General features: G+C 43.1%; 1 protein-coding gene across 4 annotated transcripts in view; it reads right to left on the reverse strand.

The window, feature by feature from the left end:
* Positions 1–5,361, reverse strand: part of OPA1 (OPA1 mitochondrial dynamin like GTPase) — an 86,033-nt gene extending 80,672 nt beyond the window's left edge. For 2 of the 4 annotated variants that reach the window (XM_016185699.2, XM_016185700.2), the window contains exon 1: positions 5,129–5,360. In XM_016185699.2, the coding sequence (XP_016041185.1) occupies positions 5,129–5,160 (32 nt within the window). In that variant the 5' untranslated portion in view covers positions 5,161–5,360. Of the gene's footprint in view, positions 1–5,128 lie in introns of all 4 variants that reach the window. The other 2 variants (XM_016185698.2, XM_016185701.2) reach the window with 2 other exon arrangements.
* Between the last annotated feature and the right edge of the window lie 5,083 nt (positions 5,362–10,444).

The following is a 10,444-nucleotide window of genomic DNA, read 5'->3' on the forward strand; positions in this document are numbered from 1 at the left end:
TACTGGATTACTATGTTTGCACTAGTAACTGCAACCTGGATAAGAACCCTGCTCACCACTATATAGTTCTAAAGCCTACTACTCTAATGCTTCACAAGAAGACATTCCATAAGTTTGCTGAGTGAACACATGTTCTTTGGAAAATGGGGGGGGGGGAGCATGAGAGAATCTAGCAATGACTCAGGTGTCATTGCTCAATGAGTGTCATTCTACCACTGCACACCAGCTCCCATTAATCTATAAATGGATAGCCCTTTAACTCTCAAAAAGCTATTTGCTCATCCTCTCCCTCTCCCTCTCCCTCCCCCTCTCCCTCCCTCTTCCTGGGAATTAATCCAACTACACAAACCCCAGGCCAGAGTGGTCATACCCCAAGATGGATTCACTTTTCATTACCTCCTTCCTCTTAAAACTCCTAAAAAGTTCTATTTTCATAATGCTGGCAAGGAGAGCTGAGGGAGAAAACAGGGACAGGGATAGGGAGGTGGCAGTTCAAGTCAGGAACTATATTACATGTAAAATGCTATTTTTCTAGTTTTGAGGAAAAGAGAATTAACTCAAAGCAAAAGCCTAATGTGGACGTGCATCTCCAGGGGGCCGAGAGGTGGTGCACTTGGTTACGTGCACATACCACCATGTGCAAGGACCCAGGTTTGAGCCCCTGCTCGTCACTTGGAGGCCTCAGGAGTCTGTCTTTCTCTCTCCATCTCCCCCCCTCTTTCAAATTCTCTTTTGTCCTATTATATAAAACAAGAAATGGAAACAAACAAAAAACCTGAAAAAAATGGTCACTGGGAGTGGTGGATTTGTAGTGCTAGCCAAAGCCCCAGCTATAACCTGGTGGCAAAGAAGAAAGGAAGAGAGCAAGGAAGGGCAGAAGGAAGGGAGGAGGGAAGGGGGAAAAGAAGAAGGAAAGAAGGAAGGAGCAAAGGAAGGAAGGAGCAAAGGAAGGAAGGAAGGAGGCAGGCAGCAGGCAGGCACCCCTAAAACTTACTTCTAGGACTTCCACTTCACAACAATATGCTCATACAGAAGATACTCCCTCCCCCCAGCCCAATACCAAGGCTTTTTTGAGATACATGTAAGAAAATGAAGAGAGAAGAAACAGAAATTAACTGAAGCACCATCTAGGGAAAGGCTGTCTGAGTCACTCTCTAGCCCATTGTCAACGCAGATGTGTGTACTGACGGCTGCATCCAGGCAGGTAAGCATGGCATCACCTGCCAACTCTTGAAGTTGAAATCTTGGCTAGATAAAACATCATACAGCTAAAAAAAAAAAAGTGTCTAAATCAGATACCTCCTTTAGGACCATCACACATAAGGCATTGATACTGATTATTATTAGTGCTTCAGGTTTAAATATGACTAGATATTCATATTTAGATAAACTTTTAAGAAAGCAGATTTTAAGATCAGAGCCAATACAGACAAATATTAAGCCTGAAAAAAGTAGAGAAATAAAGCTTTCACTCAATTTTTCAGGAGTATTACTCAAGAAATACCCCATCATTCAGGACAGATATTACAAGTACCAAATAAAAGGTTTTAAAAATAGCAATATGAATAATACAAAGTTTGTAGAACTCAATCTAGAATCAAGCTTTAAGAGTTTAACAAGTGGTGACCTGGGAGATGGGGAAGTGGATGAAACACGGACTCTCCAGCTTGAGGTTCTGAGCTCAAACCCCGGCAGCACATGTACCAGACTGATGTCTGGTTCTCATTCTCTCTCTCTCTCTCTCTCTCTCTCTCTCTTCTCTCCTTTCCTCTTATCTTTCTCATTAATAAATAAATAATTTTTTTAAGTTTAATAAAGAAAAAATTAAAACTCTAATGGTGAATATATAAAGAAAAAGATTAGTAACCAAAGAAAATGAAGTTTCAGAGCATTTTTACAGAAGATAGGCCATAAAGAAAAAATAATGTGAAAACCATGAGACTAAGTTAAGTGACTAAGAAAGGGTATCCAGAGAAGGGAAGTATACCATGGGAAGCAGAAACTATCCACTGGGACTAAGGCTTCTAGATATTGTATTATTTATAGCCTATTCTTTGCAGGCTCTATTGGTTTTACAATGTAAATAATTAATTATATCGAGATACATAGTTTTTAAAAACAAGTGCACATCTACACAGACTGTGATATGTGTATACTTTAAAAATGTTAGCACAAACTATAGTTTGGAAATTATGGACATGTGGGAACAAACCTAAGATCTACATTCAACTAGCACACATCTAAAGGGAAAAGGACAGGAAGCTGAAATCTTTAAAAATACGACAAGAAAATTTTCTCAGAGCTAAAGTATCTTTAAAAAGAAAGAGTCACTGAGTACCAAGGCAGGTTGGTATGGAGGTAGAGGAGCAATACCTCACCTAGACAAAGCCCTGAGAAGTCATCGCTGTTATTATTATTTTCACTTAAGCAGGGTTATTGTTGGAGTCTGGTGCATGCACAATAAATCCATGTTCATGGTGGCCATTCCCATCCATTTTTCCCCTTTTACTTGGGGGGGGGGGAGTGAAAAAGTGGGACACCTGCAGAACTGCTTCATAACTTGTGAAACTTCCACCACTGCAGGTAGGAAGCAGGGACTTGAACCCAGGTTCTGGCTCCTGGCAACACGGGCTCAACTAAGTGCATCTGGCCTACTGCTCTGAGAAATATCAGACAAGGCCAAGACACTTAAAACTCCAGTAAATAAGTAGGACACCAAAGTAAAAACCCTGGGTTGAGGGTGAGGGTAGATGTTCAGCTTCACGGGGCAGGGGGTGGGGGGTGATGGCATGGGACGAGACACAGTCTTTTGGTGGTAGGAATGGTGTTTATGTACACTCCTATCAATTTGTAGTCATATAAATCACTAATTAATATGAGAGGGTAAAAATTGATTTAATGTCTCAAACTTTTTGAATCACAGACTGAGTCTTTTTAATACACAGGCTGAGTCTTTGATATGTTGACTCTCTCAAAAGCTTAGACCAAGGAGAAAAGAAGAAACCAGTGGCACAGCTATATACAAATAATGTCAAAGGACATAAATTATGGTAATAGTGTGTATGATACAGCAAATCCTAACAAAGGGATTTTTCAAAGTTAACCCAATTGCCAAATAATGTGATTATAGCAGTAACTATCTATTGTCTTCTTAAACCCTAAGACAGCAGGAACCTCCCCCTTCCTCTTTAGAGCCTATATTTTCCCCAGTCCTGGAACCTCTAGGGTGGGGCTCACTTTCCTGCATGCTTCTCTCAATTCATACCAAATGATATTGCATCCACCAATCATCCCAACCATAATCAACGAAAGAAGTACCATCTCAGCATGCTTCACTTCAGACTGTGTCCAGAGACATCAGGCATGGAATGTCAACCCTTCACCCTTATCACTCAGGAGAGACCTTTCCTTTCATAGTATTCTCTAATTCCATTCCAGGAGGTTCACTTCCTAGCAAAGTCCCAAAACCTAGATATAGACCAGGTCCCATTAAGATAGAGCATATGTTCACATGTATCCAAATATTAGGGCAAAATATATACCTAAAAGCAAGAATACACAATAGTCTGTAGTGAGTCAGTATAAAGTTCATAATGAAATAGTGTCTACTTAGACTTAGATACCCTCCTCACCTTCCTATTACAGTTCTCTCACTCACTCTCAAGCTAACCTCATCAAAGCAAGGACTGCAAAAGCTGAATAAGGGCAAGAGACTGGCATACTTTAATGATGACTCTTTAGTCACTATCAGGCCACCCAATCAGCTGGGGTCCTAATCAGGGAGTCCTGAGATTCCCAAACAGACATGATGGACCTAGACCTCAAATAAACCCGTCTCTCCATTGTTACTGGTCATTTCTATCAGGAACAACACAATAGATCCCTTTGTGTGCCCACATAGGATCTTGCCCTCAACTTGGATCAATAATGGTAGAGATCCTCGAAAGGAGGCTGGACAACATACTCTATGTTCCACCTGAGGAAGATGGGTCCTGATATTGGGGCAGCTTCGAACGGTCCTACTCATGACCACAGAATGAGTAGTTCCTGCAGTTTAATGAATTGCCAGCAGTGAAACTCAAGAGCCTCAAAGTGTAAAAAAAAGAAAGAAAAGAAAGGCGGTGTCACACTTACTACGTCATGTCTAAAAAGTTTCCTTCCCTAAACAATGAAAAACAAAAACAAAAACTCGCTACTATTAAAAGGTAATCTTGGGGCCAAGGATGGTGCACACATTACAGTGTGCAAGGACCGGAGTTCAAGCCCCTGCTCACCACCTGCAGGGGGAGAAAGCTTCACAAGTGACAAGTGGTGAAGCAGGGCTGCAGGTGCCTATCTTTTTCTTTTCCCCCTCTCTATCTCTCCTTCCCCTCTCAATTTCTGTCTCTATCCAATAATGAATTTTTTTAAATATTTAAAAAATTAATGTTATCTCTACTCGGTCACCTGTCCTACCATCTATGTGTCACTATTCCAGATGTGAACTCCAGATCATGCCCTTCCCCTGACTCGGGAAACAGGTGACAGGCAGCAGCAGCAGGAGGAGGAGGAGGGCGTGAAGGAGGAGAACGAAGAGGAGTAAATGCCTGCCGGCGCAATAGACTCCTGATGCAGAGGGGTGGTGTGTGTTTGGGGTGGGGTGTCAACAGCAAGAGTTAAGAGGCTTGAAGAGAGAGGAGGAGACACACAGAGTCAGAGATGAGAGACAGAGACACTAAGACTGCAGTCACAAGAAGAGAGAGACACAGACTAAGACTGCAGTCGAGAGAGAGGGAGAGGGAGAGGGAGAGGGAGAGGGAGAGGGAGAGGGAGAGGGAGAGGGTGGGAGACAGACTGCAGTCACAACAAGTGGAGGTAATAAGGGTCGCGCGGCGAGAGCGGCCGAGGCGGATCCGAGTCCCCGGGGTCACGGCCAGTCCCGGCGCCGGCAGCTCAGCACAACCCAATCCGGACCCCTGTCACCCCGGATCCTCCAAACCACCCCCCTGACTCCCCCGAACCTTCGCCACCCCCGGCCCCGGCTCGAGAATCAGCTGCATGTTCTGCGGCGAGTGATGGGACATGACGATTCTTTTTCCGGGAGGCTCTAGCAGAAGAATAACGGGGCCAGGTCGCCGCCCGCACTTACCAGGCCACGGCGGCCCGGCGTAGTCGCCACATCCCGCCGGCGAGGATGCTGCTCGGGAGCCCAGACGGCCACGCGCGGGCCCTGCTGCCAGCCCCTGCCCGGCTTCAGCGCCAGAATGACCTAGGAAGCAGCCCTCGGCAACAAGGACACAGAACAGCCACTGCGGCCTTCCCAATGGCGCATGGACTTCCGCAAGAGCCCGCCCGGGACCCGTACTCGGTCCTTCAGATAAACAAGCCCCCACCCTTCCTAAACCCTCCGCACAAACGGGCCCTGCAGAAGTGGCGCATGCGCACAGAGCCTCGCGAGACATTTTCATTTTCAGTTCCTCCAGCCTCCAGGCTGTTCTTGGTTTCCGGGTTGGAATGATGAGCTCTTGAGCCTGGCAGGTTAAAAAGTTTGGAGATCCTAGGGTGAAAAGACAGAACTTGGACCCCCTAGCATGAAAGGCATGAGATCCAGATTAACAAAGTCTCACTGGACAGCTGCCAATTTAAGAAGATAAGCAATGAGGGAGCATAGAGGAGTCTAGAAAGTGTAAACTGACAGTGGCTGGAGAAATAATGGCTCAGCTGATAAAGAACCCAACACTCACTGTTTGTGCCGAAGTAGTGCTCTGACATCTCCATGTGTGTGTGTGTGTGTGTGTGTGTGTGTGTGTGTGTGTGTGTGTGTTGTATAACTCTCATGTGTAATGAATCGATATAATAAAAATGATTAGACTGGGGCCTGGTGATGGCGCACCTGGTTAAGCGCACATGTTACAAAGCTCAAGGACCCAGGTTCGAGCCCTCGGTCCCCACCTGCAGCGGGAAGCTTCACGAGTGGTGAAGTAGTGCTGCAGGCGTCTCTCTGTCTCTCTCCCTCTCCATCACCCCCTTCCCTCTTCAGTTTCTGGCTGTGTCTATCCAGTAAATAAATAAAGATAATTAATTTTTTTTCCAAAAAATTTATTAGAGGGGGCCAGCTAGTGGCGCACGTGGTTAAGTGCACACACTACAGTGCACAAGGTCCTAGGTCCAAGCCTTTGGTCCCTACTTGCAAGGAGGAAGCTTCACAAGTAGTGAAGGACTGCAGGTAGGTGTCTGTCTCTTCTCCTCTCTATCTCCTCTACCCCTCTCAAATTCTGTCTCTATCTAATAATAAAATAAATATTTTTTTAAATGATTAGAGTAACAGAATAATGAAACCAGCGGTTGCCTCTTTGCCCCAGCATGTTCTAGTCTAAGTACAATCTTGGGAGGCAGGAGGAGGCAGGAACAGGTTAAATGTCTTGGAATCTCTGAGCATCAAATCAGCAAGAAGTCCAGGTCACTTAATCCAGCAGTGTAATAAACTTGTGTCTGTTATAAAGGCATTTAGAAGTGATTGCAGTCATTCGCTGATTTCATCTGATTTTGAGTCACACCAATTTGTGGAAATGCTTGTGTCAAAGTCTCCAACAGGATTGTTTGTTTGGTTTTTTTGTTTTTGTTTTTGTTTTTCCTCACTTCCAGGGTTTTCACTGAGTCTCGGTCCTGGGACTATGAATCCACTACTCCTGGCGGCCATTTTTCCCCATTTAATAGGATAGGACGGAGAGAAATTGAGAGAGGAGAGGAAGATAGAGAGGTAGAGAAAAAGACATCTGCAGACTTGCCTCACTGCTCAGAAAGCGACCCCCCTGCAAGTGGTGAGTCAGGAGCTCCAACTGGGATCCTTGTGTAGGTCCTTGCGCTTCCTACTAGGTGTGCTTAAGGCGGTGTGCCACCATCAGATCCCCTTTCAACAGTTCTTCATTGCTACAGAGCTCTGAACCCAATAGCATTTCAGAATGTTGGTGTTTCAGCATTCTCCTGCTTTGCTTCCCCGTCATGGCTTTCAGGACACAAAGTGCACCTTTTTTCTGGAGTAAACTACTGCTCCCCAGTCTCTTTTACTGATTCCTTTTCTGCCAAACCTCTTCATGTTGGAGGGACCCAGAGCTCAGATATCCTGGACACTTCCCTTTGCTTTACTCTCTACCAAGTTCTGAAACATTCCTCTTTCAACTCCAGTCATTTTTAGATTTTATGAGGAAACTGAGAAGCACATAAGAGAAGTGGCTGGTTAAAGGTAATAATGTCAGCAGCGGGGGCGGGTGGTGATGCACCTGATTGAGTGCACATGTTACAGTGCACAAGAACCGAGGTTTGAACCTCCAGTTCCCACCTTCAAAGAGAAAGCTTTGCAAGTGGTGAAGCAGTGCTGCAGGTGTCTCTCTGTCTTCCCCATCTATCTCCCCCTTCCCTCTCAATTTCTGACTGCCTTTAACCAACAAATAAAGATAATAATTAAAAAACAATAATATCAACAGCAAAATCAAAGGACCTTGTCCCCTTCCCCTAGCACCCCCCCACACACTCACACAAAGCATAAATAAATTCCTCTCCCTTAAATTATCATTAAGCACCATCCATCAAACATAGACCTGAGAACATTGGCAATAATCTTCCCAAGTTCAGGACTCTGAGAGGTTTTTGTTTGTTTGTTTATTTTCTCCTTCTTGTATTTATTGTAGTAACGGTTTTAATAACCGGCTCAGATGGGAACATGCTATAGTAACCCATACAAATGAGATTCTTTTGGGTTTATAGAGTTGTAAAATAATAGTTTTATTATGTTATTCCATTGTTGTGGTAGGGGAAAAAGAGCAAAATTGAATAATGACAGTCATTCGTTTAGGAATTATCCTTACAGTTTATAAAACCCTTTCACTAGGGGAAAGGGAGTTGTTACTTATATCTAAATGGAAACCATGAAAGCATGAGACGATCAGGTGTCCCAAAGCAATAGTTTTTTTTTTCTTCTTTTCAGAAATTAAGAACCTGAATATGTAGTGTTGAGGAGGCTGGGTGGTGGCACACCCAGTTAAGTGCACATATTACCAAGCAAGAAGACCCTGGTTCAAACCCTTGCCTTCCACCCATAGGAGGTCTGCTTCACAAGCGGTGAAGCAGGTCTTCGGGTGGCTGTCTTCTCTCCCTCTCTCTATCTCCCCATCCTCACTCAATTTCTCTCTGTCCCATCTAATAAAGAAAAGAGAGAAAAAACAATAAATATGTATGTTGAAAGAATGCAATCCAAGGTGCCATTCTAAACAAACACAAGATTATTTGGCCATCTTACACACCAACTCAGGAAACCATTTGAGTTAAGGAGGATTAGTAATAAAGCATAAATATTGTAATTTATAACTATAAATCTGTCTTTGGTCTTTGTCTACTACCCTGGTTCACAGCTCACCAACACTCTTGTAATTTCCTAAGTGACTAGAGCAATAGGGGCATCTCTTAATATTTGTTTTTTTGTCCTGACTCAACTCTAAAGTGATAAAAGGGGAAAGATAGTGTTTTTTCTCTTTCCTTAAATCCTTTTGTTGCCCTTGTTTTATTATTATAGTTATTGTTGTTGTTGATGTCGTTGTTGTTGGATAGGACAGAGAGAAATGGAGAGAGGAGGAGAAGACAGAGAGGGGGAGAGAAAGATAGACACCTGCAGACCTGCGTCACCACTTGCAAAGTGACTCCCCTGCAGGTGGGGACCCGGGGGCTCAAACTGGGATCTTTGCACCGGTCCTTGCACTTTGCGCCACCTGCACTATTATAACAAATCCCTTTCAATCACACCTGAGTTTAGGTTCATGGTGCAGCTTTTGGAAAGCCTTTAGGGATGCGGCCAGTCTTCTGAAGAATTAATCCTGGGATTAAAGACTTAATTCTCTCATCACCACTTCCCCACCTCTGGGAAGGGAGAGGGACTGGAAGTCACACATATCATCATTGACCAGTGAGGTCATCCCTGTCCAGGCCAGTGAACAAGAATGCAGCCACATGCTGAGACAATGGAGTACCTGGGTTCCAGGGGACAAGTGTACCTGTATCTGACACCTTCCCAGACTTCTCCCTTTGTATCTCTTCATTTGGGTATTCATTCATATCCTTTAACCACCACTGTAATAAGCTAGGACTTATAAAATCAGCTGTTTTTTCTTTTTCTGAATTCCCTGAAACCAAAAGCACTGTGATCAATAAATCATACCTGAAGAAGAGGTCACAGATCCTCTGATTTTATTTATTTTTACCAGAGCACTGCTCAGCTCTGGTTTATGGTGGTACAGGGGATTGAATCTGGGACTTTGGATCCTCAGGCATGAGGGTCTGTTTGCATAACCATTATGCGATCTACTTCCGTAGAGCCTCTGATTTTAAAGACATTAGGTTAGAAGCACAAGTCACAACCTGGCCTTGTGATGAGCATCAGAAGGGAGTGGCATAGCCTTGATGGGTCATTACTTCACAGAATCTGCTGCTGCCTCCAAGTAGATATTTCAGAAGTGAATTATACACCCCTGTGTTCACATCTGCTTTATTTACAGTTGTTTAGGAGTGGAATCAGCCTAAATGATCATCCCTAGAGAAATGGTTGAAGAAGAATGGGACATATCTTTTTATATTTTTATAATATATAGTGATTTAAACAGTGATTAGCAAGATTATAAGAGGGATAAAATTCCACACTACTCTCACCACCAAAGTTCTGTGCCTCACCCCTAACAATAAACATGACAGTTTTCCCAAGTTCATAAATATGAGTTGACTATATATATTTTTTTTTCAAGTGATGGACCATGTTCTCAATGGAATACTACTCTGCAATTTTAAAAGATGTTATCGTATCCTGTGGGACAAAATGAGTGGAACTGTGAGTGATTATGCTTAGTGCAGTAGGTAAGGAGATAAAAGACATCTATCAGTTGGTTTCGATCATATATAGAATACAGAGAACTGAAATACATGAACTTGCAAAAGAAAAAAAGTGAACAATCTGTTTTCTAAGACTTTGTGAGAACCTACTAATTATGTATTGTGTGGGGGAAAGCATCACAAATTTGGTGGTAGGTGAAGTGTCGAATTATAACCCTATAATTCTATAACCTTTTAAGCCATTATTAAATCACTAGTACTTTTTTTAAATAAGTGAGTTAAATAAAGGACACCCAGCTGGTGTTAGGGGAACCTGAATTGCTTGGGGTGTGCACCATTCCCATATATATTATTATACAGAAGTATCCAAAATGGAGTGGAGTATTCAGAGAACACTGAAAGTAGACACATGGGAAGCATTTTCCTTTCTAGGCAAGGGATAGGAAATAATTTGAGACTGAAAGGTCAAAAAATGAAAGGGAGACTTAATTTTATTATGTTGGGGAGGAGAAAATTTCCTGCCATTATGGTTCTTTCACTGTAAAAATTCAAAATTATTTTGTAAACTGATCAAATTGTTTAAGAAGTTCTA

Source organism: Erinaceus europaeus, chromosome 9 (genome assembly GCF_950295315.1).
Source record: "Erinaceus europaeus chromosome 9, mEriEur2.1, whole genome shotgun sequence".
Taxonomy (NCBI): domain Eukaryota; kingdom Metazoa; phylum Chordata; class Mammalia; order Eulipotyphla; family Erinaceidae; genus Erinaceus; species Erinaceus europaeus.